This window comes from Orcinus orca, chromosome 20 (genome assembly GCF_937001465.1).
Source record: "Orcinus orca chromosome 20, mOrcOrc1.1, whole genome shotgun sequence".
NCBI classification, from domain to species: domain Eukaryota; kingdom Metazoa; phylum Chordata; class Mammalia; order Artiodactyla; family Delphinidae; genus Orcinus; species Orcinus orca.
In genome coordinates this window covers 58532039-58557073 of record NC_064578.1, presented here as the reverse complement: position 1 = coordinate 58557073, position 25035 = coordinate 58532039, and the positions used below count along the sequence as shown (strand labels likewise).

Here is a 25035-nt window from a genome sequence, read left to right as displayed (position 1 = left end):
GTGGATTCTTAACCACTGCGCCACCAGGGAAGCCCTATTTTTGTTTTTTGAAACCTTGAAGGAAGGTATCCTTGACTTGTCTGATGCTCTTTGTTCTGAGAAGATACAAAACTGCACTGAAAACCATGCTTCAGTGGAGCAGTTCCTCAGAGTTATCTGAGATGCTGTCTTCCAGGCTATAGTCCTCAGTTTGGCTCAAATAAAACTTTCTTCTATTCCTACTATAGATTGGTTTATTGATGGGAAATGTATGTGCTACAACTAGCTTGCAGGAAACTTTATGGAGTCTATGCTGTTTTACACTCAATTGGTCCTGTTAGCTCAACACACACGTGTGCATATACACAGAACAGGTGTGGCCAAGACACACAGTCATGGGGACATTTAACTGGGGGGAGACAGACAATGAACAATGAAACAAATGAACAAACTTAGTTTAATTTTAAAGAATTAAGGTTTTGTTTAAATTTATTTTTTGAACTGGTAATACTTTTACATGTTTCAAAATTCCAAAAATATCAAAAGATATAGAGTGAAAATTATTCATCCTTTTCCCCTCACTTCTCCTCTCCAAGAGCAAGTAGTATATATAGTAGTATGTATGTTCACTCTGTACCCTTCAGATATAGTGTGTGTGTGTGTGTGTGTGTGTGTGTGTGCATAAGCAATGGCTTCTTCTTTACACAAATGGAAACATACCATACAAACTGGTTTATACCTTTTCACTTAACAATCTTGGTGCTCTTTTCCACAGTTCATAAAGACAGCCCCCATTTTAAGGGCTGTGTAAAAGCCAGCCAGTCCACCATAAATCACTTAGCCAGTTCCACGTGGTGGACACTGAGGTTGTTTCCAAATTTTCACTTTTGAGATCAATACCATGGTTAAAACTACATACAGTTTGCACGGGTACAAATATATCTGTAGGATTCATTATCAGCAACTGGTTTGCTGAGACAAAGTGTTTGTAATTTAGATAGCAACCAACAAAGTGCCCTTCACAGAGGCTGTATCAATTCATACTCCTTCAGAAATGTGTATGAATCCCTCCTCCCCCTTTTGGATAAAAGTCAAGGCTGGTAAGATGCTGGGTGGAGGTCACATTGTTACAATCCTCCTGAAAGGTAATTTAAAAAGCTACATGAAATCCATTTTCAGAGGAAAATGTTCAAGATAGAGAAAGAAGTACATGTTACAAGAGAAACAGAAGGGATTCTAATTTTCTAAACACAAGATAACTACACATAAATATTTTTGTTGTGTGTATAAGATTTAATGTTCACTCTATGTATACACACATGTATATTTCAAGAAAAAATTACAAGGAAAATTAACAAAATCTTAGGTAATGACCATCTCTGGATGGTGGAAGTATGAGGAATTAAAATTTAAATAAGCCTCCATACTTACGTGTATTTTACTTTTGTGCATTTTACAGGTTTTGCTACAAAGAATTTGCATTACTTTGACAAACTGATAAAACCATATATTCTCCCTAGTTTATAGTAATTTCCCCTGAGGAGTTTCTTATCTGACTTGGTTTCAAAGCATCTGTAAGGAAATTAGTAGGAATATGATGCCTAGAAAACGTGACCCGAAAAGAGAAATGGAAAATTCCCAAAGATCTACAGTGCATGGGAGAGGGCGGCAAACGGCAACAGTGACAAGCTTGTTCCAGGCTTACCTGGTGAGGCCACTGTGGCCTCAGCCCACCCAGTGTCCACTCTGAGAACTGTGGAAACATGACCCTTCGGCAGCTGCCACTTTTCGGGCCAAGGCGGAGGGAACGGGGCAATCGCAGGCCTGGATTCCACGCTGTCCAGAGCTGTGAAGTTACCGCGGGGACTCCCCTCCTCAGAGCACACTGGCAGTGGGAGCATTCCGAGTCTGCACCCCACACCGCGGGTGGGGCCGTGAGGAGGTAAAGTCAAAAGTGGGGAGGGCTCTGGTGGCCAGGCCACTTGGTGTCATGTCACTCCCCCTCTCGTGGCCATCCTGCACCAGTGGTGGCAGTGGGAATGGAATGGAATGGAATGAAGACAGCTGAGATGTTCAGATGGTAAAACTCACAGGATATCTATCTTCTGGCTTGAGGGATGGGGTGAGGGGTAGCAACCACCCCCGTGCAAGGGCCCAGGGGAGGAGGAACAGGTTTGGCCTGGAAAATGGCCTTTCCCTCCAGGTAGGCTGTGTTTTGGGACTTTGCAGGACATCTAGGGGAGCTGCCCAGCAGCATGCAGCTGCTGTTCTAGCCTGAAGCTCAGAGACCAAGATGTGGGAGTGAGCGGCGCATGCAATGGGCCTCCGGGACCACGCCCCAGGGACCCCAACATTTAAGAGGGGAGGGGAGGGGAGGGCAAGAAGCCCCTCGAGAGGTAGAAGGGATCTGGAAGAGTGGGCTGTTCCAGAATGTCAGGGGACCAAGCATTATAGGGAAGGGGGCCTGGCCGGCAGGCTGAACTATCCAGGGGATGAAGAGGCCGAGCCGAGAGGTGGTGGCGGCATCTGATCAGGAAGTGCGCTTCCTTGGAGCGACTCCTCCAAGAAGAGACTGGAGGCGGAGGGCTGAGGGTGCTGCCAGCTGCCTATCCATTACCTGCTTCCCGAGACCTTCTTCTGAAGGGTGCGGTCTCAGCCACAGAGGTTAGAGAAGCTGAACACTAGCTTTCCAAGCGCCCTCGTCGTTAGACGGCGCCCTGTGACCCAGGCTTGGCCAGTGAGACATAAGGAGCACTGGCTGGAAGCTTCGGGGAAAGGCTTTTCTTTGAAACCTCACTGGAGAGACGAGCATAGGCCTGCCCTTCCCCCGTCCTCCAGTCCTGATCGTGGACGCAACTGCTGAGGCTGCAGCAGTCTCCCTGCGATGAGGAGGGCCGGGGTGGGAGAGAAAACACTGCCTCTGACGTAGCTGAGGCCCTGAGGACACAGCCTGATCTGTTTAAGTCATTGTTAACGGGATGCTGACTTCAAGTTCTGGCTCCTAGCTGTGCGAGCTGGCCATGGCTACTTTTGTCCTGGGCCCCATCTTCCTGCATGTAAAATGCCACCACCTCACAGAACTGTGAGGCACTGCCTGTCTGAAAACACACCTTTTCTGAGCCATGGAAAGAGAAGGTTATTTGCTAAGAATGAAGTGGCAGGTGGTGTGGGCTAAGCCACGAGGACAGAGGTGTTGTGACAGTGAGAGCCAACAAGGGAAGTCCATGAGGACAAGCCCAGAGGACAGGTGAGCGCAGAGAAGCAAACGCGAGGCTTCAAGGGCTCTTGTGGAACCTCTGGAGATGAGCAGTGAGGCTGGCTCTGAGCGTCCTGGAGGCCAGCTCTGCTGGGATGGAAACCCCACTGGCTGTGACACCCACAGCACCCAAAGAACAGAAATGGACACGAGAAAGTTCTGACAGGGTTCTGACACTCAACCATCACGTCTCGGCAGCGAGAGCTGATGCTCAGCCATTCTGACAGAGGTCTTAGAACTGCCGTTGTATCCTTCCACGATGATACTTCTTCCATTCAACTTGACGCTCTGCTAACCCAACATTCTGTGGACATTTTTATGAACAATTTCCACAAGCTGAGATGTACCATAACCAATTTTCCTTCCTTCCAATTTTTGATGTTTATGGTTTGTGTTTAACTTCACTAGAGCTCAGCTGCAGTGGGAACAGCAAACAAACAAAAAAAGGAACCATGTTGTATAACCGGAGCACACGACATAGTGTCCCGGCAGGATGGGCATTTCGCCTTTCATTGTAGGTTAGAAAGCAGGCAGGTTTAAATCCTTGGTTTTAATCCTTTCTGCTATGAGATACCAAGGATCACATCTCGAACACAATGTTCTTCTTTATGTCAAGAACAGCATAGACAAAGGTGACAAGGTTTTGCTTTCCTGAGGAGTAAAGTTGGAGGAAAGCAAAAAGATGATCCAGACGAAGTTTCCAATTGTGGACATGAAAATGGTCATGTTAGAATGTTCTGCATCGTATACAAATAAACCATTTTCTCAGACGTCTCTCTTTCCTGGGCATTGACAGCTGAAAAGTCTTCCGAAGGTCTTCCAGCAGAGACCCCAGCAAGATGGGGAGCCGTGCTTGAGATGGGGCAGACGAACTTTGAGAACAGAACAGTGAGTCACACCATTCACACAGCCCCTCAGCACAGCCTGGTGACTTGACGCCAAATCAGAAGTCACTCCACCAGGCCAAGGAGGGTCTGATGGGCAGGCTTGGGATGGGGACAAAATTTAGGTTATCCTGTTGTTTGTTTCCCCCAACATATAAAAGACTAAAAAAGAAAAAGAAAGGAGACCTATAGATTAAAAGAGACCTAAGAAAAATATTAAACAAATGCACCGTGTGATTTTTGTTTAGATCATGATTAGAACAAACCAAATAGAGAACAAAACAAAATTTATGAGGCAACCAGGAACATCTGAACACTAGATACTTAATAATATATTGAGGAATTACTGTTATTTCTGTTTAGATGTGAAAATGGTTATAGTTTTACTCGAGATTTAATGAAATTAATCATTTTTCCTGCTTCATCCCAGACATTCTTAAAAGAAACCAACATTTTTTTTTCCTCTACTGAAATGCCAGGGAAGGAAGACTATGAACAACAAGCTCGGGACCACTTCCTTGATTCCCACTCAGGGTCTGGCAGCTTTACTCACTGTTGCTTTTGCACTATCAGTGCAAACATGAACTTGGTGAAAAAGGCAAATGACGGCTCAGAATGATTATGAAAATGGTTTCTGTCAGCATGGGCTAACGTGATTTTATATACATATTTAAAAGTCCATGCTTTTTAGAGATATCCAGAAAAATGGATGAAATGACAAGATTTCTGAGGCTGATGTAAAAATAATCCCGTGGCAGGCAGGGGTGCCAGTGAAAATGTATTATCCATGTTTTACATGGAATGTCCGAAATAAAATTTAGATTACTCAGAAAAATAAGTGGATTCTTTTCCTTCATACCAACTACGAATGCTAAAAAACAGTGGAAAAAAATTACTAAAAAACATGTTGTGCACATGCTCATGATATCACTTGTTAAAATCAAACGTATAGGATTGTTAATACAGCCCTGATCAATCAATTTACAGAGTCCGGGGAAAATCGGCTCTTGTGCTGGGCATGGTTTCTCCACCTCAGGGCCATGTGATTCTTTGCTGAGGGGCTGTCTGGGGCTTTATAGGATGTTCAGCAGCATCCCTGGCCTCCCCTACTGGATGCCAGGGGCACCCCTCCCTCCCACCAGTCATGACAACCGAAATTCGTCCAGACATCGCCAAGTGTCTCCTGGGGAACAAAAGCACTCTGAGTGAGAACCTCCAGCACAGGCCACACTGCTGTTCTAAGGCGATGGTTTCCAGCGGGAGCTGTGACACCCCCCAGGGAACACTGTGCAATTTCACGGGGGCTCCTCTGACATTTGATTTGGGCATGAGTGTGGCTGCCATGCATGCTCTAATGACTCTGAAGTGCAGAACTGGCCCCAAGGGACCATGCACGTATGTGTGCAACCACCTGTCTGTAATGTATGAATTGAGACCCTGGGTCAACTCCATGTACAAACCAATTCATTCCTGCAAGTTTAAATGTTATACATAAACCTTCCAGAAATGCACTGGCATTTTGTTTTGTTCAAACCTTTTCCAAGACTTAGTCACCACTTTGGGAAATCACACCCACACAGGAATGCCTCTCGTAACATTTCCATGGTCAACACTACACCCCGTGTACCAGACGGCAACAGGCAATGCCCCAGGTCTCCGGGCACAATGGCCACAAGGTCACGGGGAGAGATACCACCAAGTCAGCACACGTTACCCTACTGTAAATTACTTTTGCTTTAATTATCCTTTACAAAATGGGGGCACGTATGGATTTTTCAACATTACACGTGTGGGGGTTACATTACCTGTCAATTCATTTCAGGGTACTGGGCTTGATAGATTGGAGAACCACTGAGCTCAGGTGTTTGGGAAGCGTCATTTCCTTAGGAAATCAGAGGGCATTTCTACCCCAGCCCCCCTTCCATAAATACACCTTGTAGGACTTACCACATTTTTGTACCTGTGGTTCAAAAGTCATCCGCAGAGTTTCTCCCCTAGGTGGATTCTCTGATGTCAAACAACACGGACGTGCCCACAGAAGGCTCTTCCACCCCAATAACGTGCACTGGGTTTTTCTCTTGCATGATTTCGTGGATGTCAAACAGGGCCAGTGCCCTGCCTGCCGGCTGCCCTGCCTTTGTCCCGGCCCCAGGGCTCTCACCCGTGGGCCCGAGCTGGTGCCGCCCGAGGTGCGGGCTCCGGCTGCAGGGCTGCGGGCGCCGCCGGCCCCGGCCTCGGGGATCCTCCCTGGTGTGCGTTATCTGGTGTCGGATGAGGTGCGAGCTCTGCGTGAAACACTTGCCGCACTGGCCGCACCTGAAGGGCCTGTCGCTGCGGGTAGCCCCCTCCCCAGGGGTCAGGGGCTCCGGCCACGCCGGCGTGGGCTCGAAGGCCAGCCTCTGGCGGCAGTCGTAGGGGCCCTCGCCGGCGTGCTTGCGCTGGTGCTGGGCCAGGGACGAGCTGTGCCGGAAGCCCTTGCCACAGCGGCTGCACTCGTAGGGTCTCTCGGCCGTGTGCGTCCTCAGATGCAGGAACAGGCACGTGGTGCGCGAGAAGGCCTTGCCGCACACGCTGCAGGTGAACGGCTTCTCCCCGGTGTGCGTGCGCCGGTGGCGGCCCAGGGACGAGTTCTGGTTGAAGGCCCGCCCGCAGTCCTGGCACGCATAGGGCTTCTCCCCGGTGTGGATCCTCCGGTGCACCGTTAGGTGCGTGCTGTGGCAGAACGACTTGCCGCAGTCCGCGCACTTGTAGGGCTTGTGGCCCGTGTGGATGCGCTCGTGCTGCACCAGCGAGGAGTTCTGGCTGAAGGCCTTGCCGCACTCCTTGCACGCGTACGGCCTTTCACCCGTATGGATCCTCCGGTGCACCGTGAGGTGCGCGTTGTGGTTGAAGGACTTGCCGCAGTCCGCGCACTTGTAGGGTTTGTCCGGCACTTGGCTGCGCACAGGCTCGGGTTCTGGTTCCAGAACCGCCTGACCAGAAGAGTTGCTGCAGTCACTGTTGTCATGCGGCTGTCTTCCCGAGGAGCCCATCTGCTCACGGACTGCACTCGGGTTCTGCTGCGAGCTTGTAACCCATGAGTCGGGAGCACACAAACACTCTGTCCTGGAAGTCTCCGGGAGGGGATTTGGGTTTGGACTCAGGACACAGTTTTCCCCAGGTCTGAGACCTTCGTGGCTTCCATCTTGAACCAGTGCTTCCTTGAGGCTGAATTCCAATTGCCTCAAATTACCCTGGTCCTTCTCGGGCCCCTGCACCCGGCCCTCATATTCCCAGTCTTCCCCTGGTGTAGCGGGACATAGAGCCTCCCCCAGGAAGCCTTCCCGCCCCTTCTCCTCAGGAAGGCCCTGCTCCTGGGGCGGTGCTCGGCCCTCAGGTCCAGACTCCCAGCCTGAAAGAAAACCCAAGAGCTGTGAGGGGCTAGTGGACACACCCTGGGCCTGTGACCTAACCTCTTGCCCCGCCTCCCAATTCTGCTCTCACATTGACCCCAGTGCCCTGTCTGTAAACACAGCTTCACTCATTCATCCTTTCAACAAAAACTTCTTGAGCACCTGCCATGGGCCAGATATTGGCCTAGGTCAGGAGCTGGCAAACTACAGCCCCCAAGCGACTGATGCTTTTTATGTTTTTAAAGGGCTGTAGGAAAAAAATATGTGACAAAGGTGGGCGGGATTCTGAAGCTGCCGGTGGCTGTTCAGGCAGTCATCCAGGTACTGCTATCAAGGGATTTTGCAGGTGACATTAAGTTTACTCATCAGCTGACCTTAAACCTCAAAATAGGGAGATGATGCTGGATTAGCTGACTGGGCCCAAAGCAATCCCCTCAAGCTTTAAAAGCAGAAGGAGGTAGAAGGCAGAGGCTGGCTGGCCAGGGGGCATGAGCCAGGGAATGCGGGTGCCTCTCAAAGGTGAGAGAAGCTCTCGGCTGAGTCTGCAAGGAAACAGGAACTTCAGTCCTATGACCGCATGGAACTGGATCCTGCCCGTGTCTAGATGCGGATTCTTCCTGTGCCTCCCAGTAAGTCGGCCCCCCGACCCCCAGCCCGCCTTGCCTTGCCTTTGGCCTTGTGGGCCCCAGAGCAGATAAACCAGTCAGGTCTGACAGAACTGGGAGATAATAAATGTATGTTGTCTTAAGCCGTGTTTGTGGCAATCTGTCTCAGCGGTGACAGTTGCCCGCAAAGCCCAAAATATCTACTGTCTGACCCTAGATGCTGAGGACAATGCAGTGACCCTCTGGAGCTGGGGAGGAAGACACTGAAGAAAGTGCAGAAGGAGCAGGCTTGGGTGGGGAACGAGTAGCTGAGTACAGAAGACCTAGGTGTGACAGGCCAGATCCCCAAGTGCAGGTGCCCTCTTGTCTGCGGACACCCTGGAGGAGCAGCATCTGGCCTGCGGATCCTCCAGAATCGCCCCTCACGCAGGCAGGGCGTGGAGTGGCGGTGGAGCAACTCACCGCACACTCACCCCTACAGCAGCACACGCCTACTCTCTGGAAGGCAGAGTCTAGAGCCAGATTTGGCAGGGCTGTGCCCCTTCTGGAAACTGCAGGAATGGGTTTCCTTGCTGCTTCCAGTGTCTAGAGGCGCCCACGTTCCTTGGCCCTTGCCCTCGCCTCCAGAGCCAGCAGCAGAGCGCCTGCCAATCCCTCTCTGACGTCACCTGTCCTCTTCCCGCCTCTCTCACTAGAGGACTGTTGTGACTGCAATAGGCTGGCCCAATAATCCAACGGACGGGCGCTGGGCATCAGGACGTGGACATCCTTGGGGGCCAGGCTCCCTGTTCACCCCAGCCCTCTCCAACCTTCTCACCTGCTGCAATCCTGTCCACAGCACACTCTATGTGTTCATTCACTTAGGGTCCATCTCACCACACCAGAATGTCCACAGCCAGTTCCTAGAGCTGACAGGGAGCAGGTTCTCAAAAATACATGCTTCAGATGCGAGGCATTGAGGCACTGGCTGGGGGACAGGTGCCGTAGGAGCCAAGCCTGACCAGGCAGCAGGCGCCTGTCTCGCTCACCTCGTCCCCAAACTGGACTCCATGCACAGCACCCAGAGGGTACTTAACAAAAACACCAGCCAGTCCACAAGGACAAAAACACCAGCCAGTCCACAAGAACACTCTACAGGAATGTTTACAGCAGCACTTTTCACAAGAGCCAAAAAGTGGCAACAACCCAAATGTCCATAAGTGTGGTCCATCCACATAATGGGATATGATTCAGCCATGGAAAGGAATGAAGTACTGACATACGCTACAACATGACTGAACCCTGAAAACAAGATGTTCACTGAAAGAAGCTAGACACATACAAACTATTAGGTATTAAAATAAGCTACAAGGATATATTGTATTGATACAACACAGGGAATTTAGCCAATATTTTATAATAACTGTAAGTGGGGTACAGCCTTTAAAAACTGTGAATCAGTATACTGTACACCTATAGCTTATATAATATCATACATCAACTATACTTCAATAAAAAAATAAAACAAAACAGACAAAAACAGAAAAAAAGAAAAAGCTGGACACCAAAGGCCACATACTGTAAGATTCCATTTAAATGGAATATGCAAATCCACGGACAGAAAGTGGATTAGTGGTTGCCGGGGGCTGGGAGGGATGAGGCGATAGAGTGACTGCCTTTGATATTGTCATTTAATAAGAAATACGTATTTGGTCTTCATCTCTGGTCCCCAGCACACAGCTCCTAAAAGGCTTGGGATTTCCTTAGTGAGAGGGGTCAGGAGTGTCTTTTGTTAATTGTAGTAAGTCCCCCTCAACCATATGAGTTCATGCTAACGAGGTGACTCGTGGTGGGCCTCTGGACAGCTTCAGGGGGAGCTTCAGCCCCTCTCCCCTAACATCTGTCTGTTCATTTGTATCTTTTGTATCATCATTTACAAAAAACAGTAAATGTAAACGGTGTTTCCCTGAGGCCTGTGAGCTGTTACAGCACATTATTGAACCTGAGGGGCTGTGGGAACTCCCGATTTACAGCCAGTCGGTCAGAAGTATGGGAGGCCCTGACTTGTGGCCAGTGTCTGAAGTGGGGGCAGCCTTATGGGACTGAGTCCTTAAGCCATGGGGTCTGCACCAGCTCCACGGAGATAGCGTCAGAATTGGACTGAATCGTTGGGACACACGGCTAGTGTCTGGAGGGGTGGAGAACCGGTTGTTGATGTGGAAACCCCACACGTTTGGTGTCAGGAGTGTTCTGTGGGTAAAAACAAACCATGGTACTGCTAATGGACAACTTCCGGGCAGCAGAAATGTTCTGGAACTAGACGCTGCTGATGGATACACAACCTGTGAATACACTCAAAACCACAGAATCGTACACCTTACATGGATGAATTTTATGGCATGCTTGGGACCTGGCAGCTGGAAGGGGGCTGGCCTGATGGGAGTTAGTTCAGGGTCTGGGGGTGAAGGCCAGCATTTGGGGCTGGAAGATGTCAGACAGGCTCCGTGGCCTCAGAGGAGACAGGGTAGTTGTTAGTCCTGCCCCCGGGTGATGGGCCACACCCTATTGTGGAGGTACCGGGGCTTCCCTACAGATGGTGTCAGAGGCTTTCAGGTGGGAGGCTGGGCTGCAGGTACAGCTGGTTACGTATCCCGTGGCCAGAGCCCACTTCTTTCAGAAAGTAGTCAGGGTACCAACGCACCAGCCCCAGGGAAGGGATGGATAAGCCAGTGATGACAATCTAGACTCCCTCCTTCCAGCTTCCCCAGCAGCTGGGCTGACCCCCTCCTGACCAAGGAGACCTCAATGGACAACATCTGGAATTCTGATAAAAGGGGACAAATGTGATTGGCGCCATTCTTCCCAGCTCCTCCTGCCCCTGTCTGGAGCACAGATGTGACGGCCAAAGCTGCTGCAGCCACGCTGAGCCCCAAGAAAAGGCCAGGAGAATCAGAACCATCAGCCCTGGCCTTCCTGGAATGCCAAGCCAGCACCAGCAATGGCCACCTCTGGGCTCCTGCTTCGTGAGAAAAATGCTGCTCTCTTGCTTTGAGGAGCTCTAGCCCAGTTGTCAGGTATCTACGGCTGAACACAATCCTGTTCCCGAGAGAACAGAAGGGTGTAGGGAAGAGGTTTACAGGCTGTGGACGTGCAAGAATGCAACGGAGAAGATGAAGGGCAAGTTCACACATCAGAAACGATCCTGTGGTAAGGGCACACTGGGAAGGTTGCTGAGAGAGGGAAGAAGTGGTGCATTCTGACCCCTCGAGGAGAGGCAGGAGGTCTCTGAGCTCAGAGAAAGGGGAGCACAGGTGAGGAGGCCTCAGAGCACCGGGAGCGCCCCAGGCAGGGGACGGGAGGACAGGGCCCAGACTGCCCGTGCAGAAAAGAGCTACAGGGTCGGCCCAAGGCTGTCATCCTAAGAGGGCCAGCTTTCAAGGCTGGTCTTTGGCTGGGTCTGGGAACTTGGATTTGGGGAGGGTTGCCACAAACCTAACCGGTCAGAGAGGCTCACTGTGCCCAAACTCTGTGACAACAATATGGTTTAGGGCGAACACCTGCTTTCTCCTGGGAGCCTGGAGTCTTGCTCTGTGCCAGGTAGGGGGTGCCCACGTGACCAGCCCCCAATAAACCCCCTGGCACAGAGCCTATAGTGAGCCTCCCTGGCAGCCAACACTTCTCCCCTGTTGTCACAACTCACTGCCCGTCCAGGGAGGGATTCTGAAGCTGGCGTCTGGCCCCCTCTGGATTCGGCCCCACTGGCCTCTTCCCTTTGCTGACTTTCCTCTGTATCCTTTCTCGGGGATCCCGACACACCACCCCTTCCAAGCAGCACAACTGCTCCTGTTAGGGGTTCCCACTTGGTGGGTTCTCACCTGGACAGCGGCCCTGGGCAATTCCTCTCTCTGCCACCCATAGCTCAGCCCCTTGCTCCAGCTGGGAGATGACTTCGGGTTTGGGAAGCTCAGGCCCTGGAAACAGAGAAAGACAAAGGAGGTGGGAGCCTGCTCTGGAGAAAAAGAACCAGCCCAGGCTCCAGCCCTAGACTCCGGACCATCAGGACATGGGAGCGCCTCATAAGTTTTTGCATTGGGACAGAAAAGGGCAGACACCCTCCTACCCGCATGTCCCATAGGAAATGAGAATTCAAGGTCTCTGATCCCTAGCCCAGGTCAAGTCCTCACACCAGAGGCCCCACGACCCATAACCCACGAAGAACAAGTCACCACAGGAATCTGATCGTCAGCTTGGGAAGTGGGCCTCACCCACAGAGAGCAGGTGCCCGAAGGTCTCCAGCATCACGTCACGGTACAGGGTCCTCTGGGCAGGGCCCAGCTGCCCCCACTCCTCCTGGGTGAAGTCCACAGCTACGTCCCGGAAAGTCACCGGCTCCTGAAACATCACACACACTCTCAATCAGCTGGACTGTCCTCATCAACACGCTCGGGAAAAGGAGGAGGAGAGGGGAAGGTGAAGACAAGCAGGCCAGTGTCCAGAGAGTGCACGTTCTGAGCAATGCAAGTCAGGTTTCACTGGGCACCTACTGGGCTGCCTCATGCGGGGGTGGGCTGTATGGCGAGGACATGAGAAAGTATCCAGGCAAGATCAAAGCCAACCATAGCTGACCTACAACTGAGCTCAGACAGGTGCCGGTGCCGACAGAGACCAGATTAAACTGCCGACTTGCAGATTTGTGGGCTAAAGAAATGGTTACTGTTCTAATCCACTAAATTTTGGGATAGTCTGTTGTGCAGCAACAACTAACTGACACACTAAGAAATCCTCAGACTCAAAGCAAGGCTTAGCATCCTCCCTGAAAGAGGGATGTGCAGTTGAGGTCAGAAGCTCACTGGCCTTGAGAGACTGGGCAGGCTCACAGGTGACTAAAGTGAGCCCACGTAAGAGCTTACGAGGGTCTAACCGATAAGAGGTGACACGGGAAGCGATGAGTAATACGTGTGACCTGTCTGAAGGGGTGGCTGGGACTCAGAATCAGTTGACTGTGGGGAAATACAGGCCCCATGTGGTCAGAATTCCCAATCTCTGGTGAGAAGCTGAAAATTCAGTCACATTTTATGAAGTGAAAACTTTAAATTTTGGTAAGTTTATGCAATGTATTTAAAATGTTTCCCACAAATGAAACCCTTCTGTGGGCTGGCTGTGGCCATGATTAAAAGCTGGATCAAAGGTTTGGCTCTGCCATTTCCTCGAGAGGCAGAGAGCAGGTACCCACCTTTGCCTCCTCGTTTCCTTGTCTACAAAGAATCACTCCTTGGGAGCCGTGATAGGGATTAAGTGGCTGTTAAACACTTCTTACAGGACAACTGGACAGCCACATGCAAAAGAATAAAGTTGGTCCCCTACCTCACACCATATGTAAAATTGAACTCAAAATGGATCAAAGACATAAATGTAAGAGCTAAGACTATTAAATTCTTAGAAGAAGGGACTTCCCTGGCAGTCCAGTGGGTAAGGCTCTGTGCTTCCAATGCGGGGGGCCCAGGTTCGATCCCTGGTCCAGGAACTAGATCCCGCATGCATGCCACAACTAAGAAGCCCACATGCCGCAACTAAAGATCCCGCATGCTGCAACAAAGATCCCACATGCTGCAACTAAGACCCGGTGCAGCCAAAATAAATAAATAAATATTTAAAAAAATTCTTAAGAGGAAAACATAGTGATAAATCTTTATAACCTTGTATTTGGCAAAGGATTCTTAGATATAACAGCAAAAGCACCAGCAATAAAATAAAAAAATAAGTAAAACCGACTTCATCAAAACTAAAAACCTTTGTGTTCCAAACGACATTATCAAGAAAGTGAAAAGACACCCATATGATGGGTGATGATAACTGCAAATCATATATCTGATAAGTGACTTGTATCCACAAGATATAAACAACTCTTAAAACTCAATAATAAAGACAATCCAATTGAAATGAGCATAGGATCTATATAGGTATTTCTTCAAGAAGATATAAAAGAATATACAAATAACTAATAAACACATGAAAATATGCTCAACATCATTCACCACCAGGGAAATGCAAGTCAAAATCACAGACCAAATACTTCAATTTTAAAATTGTATTTTCTTTTAAGAAAAACACAGTCAGATTTAAAAATATTAAAGATATTAAAGAAATATAGTACAGGTGGCATATGGCGCTGACAAAAATTGTGCAGCAAATATGCAGAACCCTTTGGTTGGGAACGGAGGTCTCTGCTCCTGTCCTCATATCCTCACCTCCCACTCAGAAGGTCCTCCAATCCTGACAACATGCTCCCTGTGTCTCCTGCCCCCACCCACCACCACCTAATCTGCATGGGGTACCAGTGACAGCCCAGCCACCAGGTCTTCAGACCCCTGCAAACCTCCTCCTCCTCTACACTGTTGGGTCCCGGAGGGATGGGCTTTGTCAGACCCCATCCTCCCCCCTCACCCAGTGCCTTAGTTAGCTCTCAGTGTCTCTCCTACCCCCACCCCCCAGATGCCTGAATGTTTTTTCTCAAACCCATACCATTCCTGCTTAAAACACTTGAATGGCTCCTTTCCATCTTTGGATACAGGATGACCTCTTTTAGCCTGGCTATGGTTGGCTGAAAAACGGCCCCCAAAGGTATCTGGGTCCTAGTTCTTGGAACATGTGAACGTTACCATAAATGGCAAGAGGGACTTTGTGAACGTGATTAAGGATTTTAAAAATAGGGAGATTACCCTGGATTATCCAGGAGGTCCCTAAATTCAATCACAAATGTTCTTCTGAAGGGAAGGCAGAGGGAGATTTAACTACAGAAGGGAGAAGACAACGTGACAATTTGACTAAAGCAAAGGCTATGCTGCTGGCTTTGAAGATGGACAAAGGGCTATGAGCCAAAAAATGCAAGCTCTACAGCTCTAACAGCTGGAAAAGGCAAAGAAACAGATTCTACCCTAGCGCCGTGACAGGAAGGGCAGATCTGCCCACATGTTGATCACAGCCCAGTGAAGGTGACTTCAGACTTCTAACCTCCAAAACTCTAAGAACAAATGTATATATTTTAAGCCACCACATTTGTAGTAATGTTATGGCAGCCAGAGGACGCTAATACCAGAAGCCCTCCACTTCTGGTCCTCGCCTCCTGTGGTGGCTGGCCTCCAAGATGGCCCCCAAGGATCCCCAGCCCTTTGTAGCCCCCTCCTATACGAGCAAGTTTGACTTACGTAACCAATAGGATATAGTAGAGTGTGAATTTTGACCCCAGGTCATAAGACATTGTGGCTTCCACATAGCTCCCTCTTGGATCACTCACTTTGTGGGAAGCTAGGTGCCATGTTGTGAGGCCGCCCAGGCAGCTCCACAGAGAGGCCCACATGAGAAGGAACACAGGCCTCCTGCCTGTCATGCGAATGAGCCATCCTGGAGGTGGATTCTCCAGACCCAGTCAAGTCTCAGGTGACAGCTGTCCAGGCTGAACACCTTGACTGCCATGAGCCCAAGCCAAAACCACCAGCTAAGTCATTCCAGGATTCCGATCATCAGAAACTGAGATAATATTTATTGTTGTTTTAGGCCACTACATTTTTCATTGTTTGTTACACAGCAACCAATAATGAACACACTTTCTCTTAAGCCTCTCACTGCTTACAGACTCTCTCCTTGACCAAACTTTAGTCTGGTTCCTTACAACCCTCTTCCCAACTAAGCTTTGACTTCTGGGCTTCTGTGTCCGTTTCTGCATCACTCAGTTTTACGAAAAATCCACTGATTTAGCCAGGATCCCACCCTCCATATCTGACCACTCTTGATATCTTTTCAAAGTCCTCATCCCCCACAATCCTCCAGATAACATCCCCTCATTTGGGTGCTTCAGCAATAATCCTGTTTTAGGTCAGTTTAGCAAGAATTACCCCGCCCCCCCCACTATAAATACCCACTTTTCCCTGTTGTATTCGGAATAGAGCCCAGCTCTATACTGAAGTCTCTTTCCCCCAATTGCAACAGTTCCCAAATAAAATCTGTTTTTACTGCTTTAACTACTGTCCAGCTCTGGTATTCTCTGACACTGCTCACTCCCTGCCATCCACAGCAAAAGCAAACTAAAGCATTTCCTGCCAATCTGCAACAAGAAGTCTCTGAACACATGCACACCTAGGATTGTCGAGAGTCTCACTCTGCATTCCAAATGTGAAATAAATGCAACCCCCCGCAGACAACAACAAAAAGACAGAAAGTCTGTAACTTCAAAGACCCGGAGCTTCAGGAATTATGAATTTCTTTTGGTTCCTGCTACGTGGAGTCAGCACTACATGGAGAACAGAGGCCACTTTGTCTAGAAAGGCTGGAGCTTTGAATCAGGCGCCTTCCCAGATGGCCTTGCAAGCAGACTACCCTGTACTGCAGTCCCCCACAGCCCCGCAAGGGTCAGACGCGGTGGTCGCTCCCGCCCCGTTAACGCGGTGTGTGGTCACCTGTCCTCACCCCAGAGGCTGTCCCCGTCCGCGGGCCAGGGGGTTCGGGGAGCGGGGCTCTGGGTGGGTGTCGGTTGACTCCGCATGTTGAAGCATCTCTGCTCCAGTTACTATTACCCATGCTCACGGTGGTCGGCCTTCGGGGCGGGGCCAGCCCGGTCCTCGGGAATGACCCCAAGTTCTAGGCCGGGACAGAAAGGCGGGAGGACTTGCGGAGCATACGCAATCGGGGACTGGAAGGCCTGGGTTCGATTCCCGACGCCACCCCTCACCAGCTGGGCTAGTCGGGGCGCCCGACCTGGGCTTCAGTCTTCCCGTATGACCAGGGGATAACGCCCGACCCTGCTCACCGTGCGCTGCGAGGGGTAAAGGGTCAATATCTGAGGGAGATGCCCGGCGTGGGGCCCGCGGCCGTCGTTGTTATTGTTACTATTATTGTTCCGCCGTACCTGGAGCCGTTCCGCCGGCGTCCCCGTAGCCATCGTCAGTGTCGCCGCTTCCTCCTCGGGGTCCATCCTGGGCCGACAGGTCGATGACAGGCGCCCGAGGTGAACCTGAACCAGAAAGCCCCACCCGCTACAGAGACCGCGGGACTCGCCGCCAGCCGGACAATGGCGGCCGCGCCGGCGACGCTGCAACTACAGCTCCCAGAAGGCTGTGCAGCGCCCTGCACCCCCGGCCAATGAAAGCCTTCGTTCATCGAGCCTTCGACCAATGGGGGCTTCCTCTCGCTTGCCCTTCGGCCAATGAGGCCCCTCAGGCCGCCGCGCTGTGCGCCTAGGCGGGCGGGGGTCCAGCGCCAGTGGCTATGGTGTTGCGGGCCCCGATGGTGGGGGAATCGTTCTCCCAAACCAAATGCCAGTCCGCGCCCTGCGGCCCCGCTTCCAAATGCCAGTCTGCGCCCTGTGGCCTGGCATCGGAAAGCCAGTCTGCAACCTGGAATGCCACGGCCCGGGTTGAAATCTGGGCCTGCTCTTCCCAGCTGGAAAGACACAGGAGGAGGCCTGGGGCTTTCCTTGTCTGTGGATCGTATACTGCCGTTGTGCTTAAAATATTTCTATGCTTTACAATTACATGAACGTTTAAAGATTTTGTTAATAGAATAGGTTTAGGGGGCTAGTAGCCCAGAGGGGGCACAGGCGGGTTCTGAGAGTTGATCATGTTCTGTTTCTCAATTTGGGGTATTCCCTTTGCGAAGTCATATCTGTGGTTCTGTTAGAGTCCATTAAAAAGTTTATTAGAAAAGAAGAAAGGAAAAGCCGATGTTCACCAGGATGCAGTCGAAACAGAACAAGTATTTATTTGATCATGTACTGTGTGCTAGGAACCAGGCACAGCAAGGCAGAGAACAGAGATACTCGCCCGCCCCCAAGGGGCTGCTGGTATAGTGGGGAGAGACAGACAGCAAACCACAAACATGACAAAAGGGTGAACGACTGTGGTCACTGCGGGGATGGGGCAGCCGGCTTCCAAGGGGCGCGCGGTTTCTGCACTCACTGCCATCCCTGTCATCCCTTTGCTGCTGCTGCATCTCTCCGCTTCAGTCCAACCACCTTTCTGCAATCTGCTGGGAATTTCCCCTGCAACCACACCCAGGACCCAACCCCACCAGGCCTGCGATGCCAGGAGGAGCATGTGTTCACTCACCACTCACCGTGGCTGTGGGAACCACGGGTCAGGCAACCTCCAGGAGACCGAATCTGGCTTCTACTGGGAGCCCAACAAAATTTCCTGGTGGTATTCCTTTCTCCGTGGGCAGAGAAGGTCCCAGGAGGGACCCAGGAGGTCCCAGGAGGGTCTGTTGCCTTCCCCTTAGCAGCAGCCCTCCAGAGGGTAGAGAGGTGGTGGTGGGGTGTTGAGTCTATTATCTTCTCCTTGGGAACAGCTCTTGTTTTTATTTATTTAAAGTAAAGTTTTTTTAATATATAAATTTATTTATTTTATTTTTGGCTGTGTTGGGTCTTTGTTGCTGCGCGCCGGCTTTCTCCAGTAGTGGCGAGTGGGGGCTACTCTTTGTTGTGGTGGGCGGGCTTCTTACGGTGGATTCTCTTGTTGAGGAGCATGGGCTCTAAGTGCACGGGCTTCAGTAGTTGTGGCTCGCAGGCTCAGTAGTTGTGGCGCACGGGCTTAGTTGCTCCGTGGCATGTGGGATCTTCCCAAACCAGGGCTTGAACCCGTGTCCCCTGCGTTGGCAGGCGGATTCTTAACCACTGCGCCACCAGGGAAGCCCCGTATCCTTTATTTTTATTCTTAATTTTTTGGCTGTGCCACATGGCATGTGGGATCTCAGTTCCCCTGCCAAGGATTGAACCCATGCCCCCTGCAGTCGAAGCATGGAGTCTTAACCACTGGACCACTGGGGAAGTCCTACAACTGTGTATCTTTTTAAAAAATATTCATTTATTTATTTAGGCTGCACTGGGTCTTAGTTGAGGCACATGGGATCTTCATTGCGGTATGCGGGATCTTTAGTTGCAGCATACGGAATTTTTTTTTCCCAGTTGTGGCATGCAGACTTCTTAGTTGTGGCACATGGAGTCTTAGTTGCAGCATGCATGTGGGATCTAGTTCCCCAACCAGGGATCGAACCTGGTCCCCCTGCATTGGGAGCACAGAGACTTACCCACTGGACCACCAGGGAAGTCCCAACAACTGTGTATCCTTAGTACACCACTGCCGTAAATTTCAGCCGTGAGTACAGTTGGATGCTGAGCCCCATGAATTCTAGAAAAATCTCTAGATGTGGGAGTGGTCTTGTGGGCCACCAATAGATTCACTACTGGTTGTATCAAATATACATTATGATTATTTTGGTATCTGTGTTTTAAAAAGTGGGGGTGGGGGTGGGCAGGGAGAATGGATTTCTGTTAAAAGGAGCCCCTGGGTCACATGTAACACAGGTGTGGTATCTGTTTAAGGTCTTCTAAAAATTAAGCCACAAATGTAAGTGAAACCAACAAAGAGGAAATAGTTATATGGATATACAATTTTGAGATTACTTTTTTTTTTTTTTTTTGCAGTACGCGGGCCTCTCACTGTTGTGGCCTCTCCCATTGTGGAGCACAGGCTCCGGACGCGCAGGCTCAGCGGCCATGGCTCACGGGCCTAGCCGCTCCGCGACATGTGGGATCTTCCCAGGGCACGAACCAGTGTCCCCTGCATCGGCAGGCGGACTTTCAACCACTGCGCCACCAGGGAAGCCCGAGATTACTCTTTATAACATGTTAAGATGGGTCCAATAAGCTGTAATTCTAACACTTCCTTTCAGGTGGGTCTTATGCACGTTTTGATTTGGAACCACTGGGTATGAGAATCATTTGGGCGGAAAGGTCTCATGTTCCTATTTCAAATGAGCCCACTTCTTGGGTCCTTAAGAGCCTCCGGTTTCCGATTTATGAAAGGGTAGAACCCTCTCAGAGCAGGGCCTGAAGCACTCACTGTGTACACAGCAACTTCTGTCTTCCATTCCCCCCAGCCCCCTACATGCATCCTTCTTGTGTGATTCCCACAAGCTGTGGTCTCCAGGAACCCATAACCCCTATGCTCTTGTGTGGCGTCCCCATCTTGAGAAGAAGGGACTTGAGGGCGCTGCGGCATCACACGCATCTTCCGTACTGAGTCCCTAAATAGTGCCTTCACCGAACAAGGCTAATTTTAAGACTTGCTGAATGGAAATGTCTCTCGGGTGTTTGGTCAACAAGAATTGTCAAACAACACTCACTTTGCTAGATCCATTGCACAAGTCCTTCCTCCCAGGCCCCAGCATCTTCTGAAAGCTACATAAGGTTGGTCTCAGCAGCAGGACCAACTGCCTAACCAGGCAGCAAAGTCCCCTCTGTTCTGTCCACGCCAGTGTAGGAAGGCATTCCCTGTCTCAAACTCCGAGTCTCATATGAATCATGTGGGCCGTTACTTATAGGGTCTTATGGAAAGTAAATACCAGGTAACTGCCAGAGTGACCTTGGGGGAGTACATTCAGTATTTGGTGGTTATACAAATTCACACACCTGTCTTGTCCACCCAGGTGTCCCAGGATACCAGCACCTCTCTGGGGCCCACTGACTTCCTGGTGATAAGGCTTCTGGAAAATAAAGTCTTAGAGCCTTAAAAGGACTCCAAGGAATTCTAAGAAGCCAAGGAGCCTTCCTGCTCTACTGGAATCAACTCTGATTGGCAAAACAGAAGAGCCTGACATCTTTTCTTTAAGCTCTTACTTCTTTAATTTTCAATTTACAGTGACACTGAATCAAAAGGAAACATGTACATAACCCCCAAATCAACTGCAGATGTCTTCATGCACTGTAGTTTCGCTCACCTATAGGTACACATTTGAAATAATTTGTTACCCAAATAAGAAGTGTACCACCAGGGAATAAAACACTACAGAAGTTTTAAAATGGAAAGCAGCTGTCTCCTGCCCCACCTTACCCAACAGTCACAAATCCCATCAACCACTTTTAGCCATTTCTATTCTGGTTCTTTCTGAGGCCACCTCTGCAATTCTTTCAGTCTATAGACCTTACTGGCTTCCTGCTCTGATAAGGAATTTAGATTTGACTCACGTCGTTGCTCTTCTATTTGCTTCCAACTTTTTGTCATATTACTGTTTTGAGCTCTAGTTTTGGTCTCCTAAGTAACCTAAAGTATTGTATTTAAAAGCCCGCTTCCTAAGATGATGATACGGGGATACACTCCCCCCTTTCTACTTCTCTTCCCCTTTCTACTTTGTAACAGTCACAGGCTGTAACATTACTATTGGTGACAGGACTGGGAACAATGGCACGCCACTCTGTTGCCATTATGAAATCTATTCTGTCACAGATCTGGGTTTCTTCCTAAAATTGAAAAATAAAAATAAACAGTATCTACTCTTTATATCAGAGCTATGCAACACTGTTCAGTGAAGGGCCAATCAAAACAACGATTATATTTCCCCCTCTTTTTTTCCGATTTCCTGAGTCCTCTGCCTCTTCCAGGAAGAATTATTAACACAAGGGTCAAATGAATACTCCTTTCTAAAGTTTGCTTCAGGGGCTTTCCTGGTTGCGCAGTGGTTAAGAATCCACCTGCCAATGCAGGGGACACGGGTTCAAGCCCTGGTCTGGGAAGATCCCACATGCCGCAGAGCAACTAAGCTTGTGCGCCACAACTACTGAGCCTGAGCTCTAGAGCCCGAGAGCCACAACTACTGAGCCCGAGTGGCAGAACTACTGAAGCCCATGAGCCTAGAGCCCGTGCTCCCCAACAAGAGAAGCCACGGCAATGAGAAGCCCGCGCACCGCAACGAAGAGTAGCCCCCGCTCGCCGCAACTAGATAAAGCCCACGTGCAGCATTGAAGACCCAATGCAGCCAAAAGTAAATAAATATATATTAAAAAAATTTGCTTCACATTTGGACTGCAATTGTCTTGTACAATCTGTACATTTTCTCAAACAATTTGCTTACTTTGAAGTCTCTGATTTTTTTAATTAGAAGAAACATTCCTTTTTCTTAAAAAATATTCCTTTTCTACTTTCAAAATTCTTTCCAGAAGTTTCTGTGATGTGTGTGTGTGTGCGTGTGTGTGTGTGTGGCTGTCTTGGGTCTTTGTTGCTGCGCGGGCTTTCTCTAGTTGTGGCAAGCAGGGGCTACTTTTTTGTTGTGGTGCGTGGGCTCCTCATGGTGGCTTCTCTTGTTCTGGTGCACAGGCTCTAGGCACGCAGGCTTCAGTAGTTGTGGTTCCCAGGCTCTAGAGCGCAGGCTCAGTAGTTGTGGTGCACGGGCTTAGTTGCTCCATGGCATGAGGGATCTTTCCGGACCAGGGCTCGAACCTGTGTCGCCTGCATTGGCAGGCGGATTCTTAACCACTGCACCACCTGGGAAGTCCCAGTCTGTGATGTCTTTTTAATTGTGTTCTCAATTTCTCATGCTGCGTGAATCTATCCATGATCTGAAGATGTTTCAGCTCTGGTGAAGTTTCCCTTTTTCTTTCTTTCTTTTCTTTGCTTTTTGGCCCAACAGTCTTACTTTTAATTTCAGGGAGTCTATTCTTTTTAAAAGAGCATCTTGGATTTATTTTTCATTTGCAATTATTTCTTGACTCACTCCTAGAATAAAACATTTAAAATATTTATTTCTCCTGAATATCTGTTCTCTTTGGCAGTTTTTTTTCTGTTTTATCTTAGATTTTTTAAAAAAAATAATTTTATTAATTTATTTTTGGCTGCGTTGGGTCTTTGTTGCTGTGCTTGGGCTTTCTCTAGTTGTGGCGAGCGGGGGCTCCTCATTGCAGTGGCTTCTCTTGTTGCGGGTCATGGGCTCTAGGCATGTGGGCTTCAGTAGTTGTGGCTCACGGGCTCTAGAGTGCAGGCTCAGTAGTTGTGGCACACGGGCTTAGCTGCTCTACAGCATGTGGGATCTTCCCGGACCAGAGCTCAAACCCGTGTCCCCTGCATTGGCAGGCGGATTCTTAACCACAGAATCACCAGGGAAGCCCCAGATATTTTTTCATTCATGTTGGAGGCTTCCTTAATCATTCACTCCCTAGCTCTCATGATATTGAAGAAGCTATCAGAAACAGAGGGGAAGCTCCACAGATGGGTGGGGCTGGTTTAATGGCACACTTTGCTTTAGGATTAAAAGGGTAAGAACCAGCAGTTAGGATGAATGTCCTTGAAATGCCAAAATAAGGCAGCACTTGTTCTGGAGCATAATACACCAGATTCCCTAGTCCCTCAGACTTTTTTTTTTTTTCGGCCATTTTACAGTTTTATTAAACAAAACGTGCACACAAGCTGTCTATCCATTTTCTTCGCTGCGCAGCCTGGTGTTGGGATTGGTGACTCTGATGGCCAGCTGGGCTGCTCTCTCTACAATGGCTTTGCAGTTCCTGGAGGAGGCGTTGCGCACAATCTCAGCACAGTAAGGCTTGTTGCACGTCAGCAGCACTTCAAGCTCCTTGACGTTGTGGACCAGGAACTTCTGGAAGCCGCTGGGCAGCATGTGCTTTGTTTTCTTGTTGCTCCCATAACCAATGTTGGGCATCAAGATCTGGCCCTTGAATCTCCTGCGCACCCTGTTGTCAATGCCTCTGGGTTTCCACCAGTTCCACTTAATTTTGACATATTGGTCTGACTGGTGCTGGATGAACTTCTTGGTCCTCTTTTTGATGATCTTGGGCTTCACGAGGGGTCTGAGGGCAGCCATGATGCTGAGTAAGAGATGGCGGCCACCTCCGTAGGCAGCGCCAAGGACCTCAGACTTTTTCGTATAGCACATAATTCATTCTCTACTATATTTTTTGCTTACCCATGGCCAGATACTTAACGCAAGAGAGGGGAGAGCAAATTAGGAGTTTCACGGACAGACCTTCAATGAACCCTGCTTTCCTGCCCCACTTGTCAGTCTACAGCTCTGACAGGGGGGCTGTGACCTCCACTCCTGCAGCTCCCTCTTTGCAAGTTCCTAGCTACAGCCTTTCCCACTCTGCATCTCCAGGCGATGCTCTCACCTGCTTTCACCTTGCTCAAACCTGCAATAATGGCCTCTCCCACTTGCTTCACCACTGATTTACACTTCAGCCTTTTTTTGAACATGCTGCCGAGTTGACCTTCTTAACCAACCATCTGTGCACATGATTTTATATGTTGTAACATTCTGTATATATACCGTTTTGAGCCCTGTTTTCACTTCACTTGACTCTTTTGATTAGTCAACCTAACTGAGCAACAAACTTAAGTTAGAGCATGACAGAGTCCCTGAAAAATTGAATCTACTTTTAATTCCAATAAAAATCATTTTAGAAGACTTCCCATCATTAGTTTTCCTTCGATTTGTTTTTTGTTTGTTTATTTTTGCCATGCCACGCAGCGGGATCCTAGTTCCCTGACCGTTGATAGAACCCAGGCCCCGGCAGTGAAAGGACCAAGTCCTAACCATTGGACCACCAAAAAATTCCCCAATTTGTGTTTTTAATTGCTGGTTTACACTGAACATAGCTGGCTTCAAATTTCATTACCAAACACCAACTTCCTCATGCAATGGTTTCTTCTTAGGTTGAGTGTTTGGGGCTCTGTGTAAAGAGTATCTTTCGGTTCCCCATCATCTCCATGAATGTGGAGACAACGTCTGGTTGAGTTTGCGTGGCTGTATGCACTAAAAAGATTATCTGGTGGGTACAGCTCCATTCTGTGTTTTCTAACTTCTGCCGAGAGCTCTGACTGAATGTTTTTCATCAGTGGTCATATTCATGACCTAAATGCAGAAGTATATAAATTTTAGTATATATACAAATCGCGTGTGCTCCTTTTGGAAACTGCAGGCTCCTGGATTTTACTGCTAGATATTCTGATATAGTAAACTGAGGGTAAGCTTGGTAATATGCAGTTTCAACACACACACTCCAAGCAGTTCTGATGTATGTGGTCATTAGACTACACTCTGAGAATCATACCTTGGTCATCTGATGTCTAGTAAAGAAAGTCTGGCAGTGAGCTTTTCCATCTTGA

General features: G+C 49.3%; 2 protein-coding genes across 4 annotated transcripts; both read right to left on the bottom strand.

Moving 5' to 3' along the window:
• Positions 1-435: 435 nt before the first annotated feature.
• On the bottom strand, positions 436-17193 carry ZNF8 (zinc finger protein 8). Of its 3 annotated transcripts, none has more exons than XM_012538003.3 (5): positions 16998-17193; positions 12361-12487; positions 11971-12066; positions 6067-7510; positions 436-4281 (listed from the first exon to the last, which is right to left on the bottom strand). In XM_012538003.3, the coding sequence occupies exons 1-4, from the start codon at positions 17061-17063 to the stop codon at positions 6114-6116; spliced, it is 1686 nt and encodes a 561-aa protein (XP_012393457.1). In that variant the 5' UTR covers positions 17064-17193; the 3' UTR covers positions 436-4281; positions 6067-6113. The 3 variants fall into 3 exon arrangements, with proteins under 3 accessions (XP_012393457.1, XP_049559245.1, XP_033267681.1); XM_049703288.1 differs by having other exon boundaries at positions 436-4305; positions 16998-17173; XM_033411790.2 differs by having other exon boundaries at positions 6080-7510; positions 16998-17173.
• A 6075-nt stretch (positions 17194-23268) lies between these two features.
• Positions 23269-25034, bottom strand: LOC105748719 (60S ribosomal protein L32-like). Its single transcript, XM_049703322.1, has one exon. It carries the CDS (start codon positions 23804-23806, stop codon positions 23327-23329), a length of 480 nt encoding a protein of 159 aa, XP_049559279.1. The 5' UTR covers positions 23807-25034; the 3' UTR covers positions 23269-23326.
• Between the last annotated feature and the right edge of the window lies 1 nt (position 25035).

Excerpts from the sequence above, each read along its gene's own strand:
- LOC105748719 (XM_049703322.1), bottom strand. The coding sequence starts at position 23,806 with ATGTGCTATACGAAAAAGTCTGAGGTCCTTGGCGCTGCCTACGGAGGT.
- ZNF8 (XM_012538003.3), bottom strand. The coding sequence starts at position 17,063 with ATGGACCCCGAGGAGGAAGCGGCGACACTGACGATGGCTACGGGGACG. Across the intron at positions 12,067-12,360 it reads CGGGCACCTGCTCTCTGTGG|GGCCTGAGCTTCCCAAACCC; the intron begins GTGAGGCCCACT and ends CTCTGTTTCCAG. Across the intron at positions 7,511-11,970 it reads TGCCCAGGGCCGCTGTCCAG|GCTGGGAGTCTGGACCTGAG; the intron begins GTGAGAACCCAC and ends GTTTTCTTTCAG.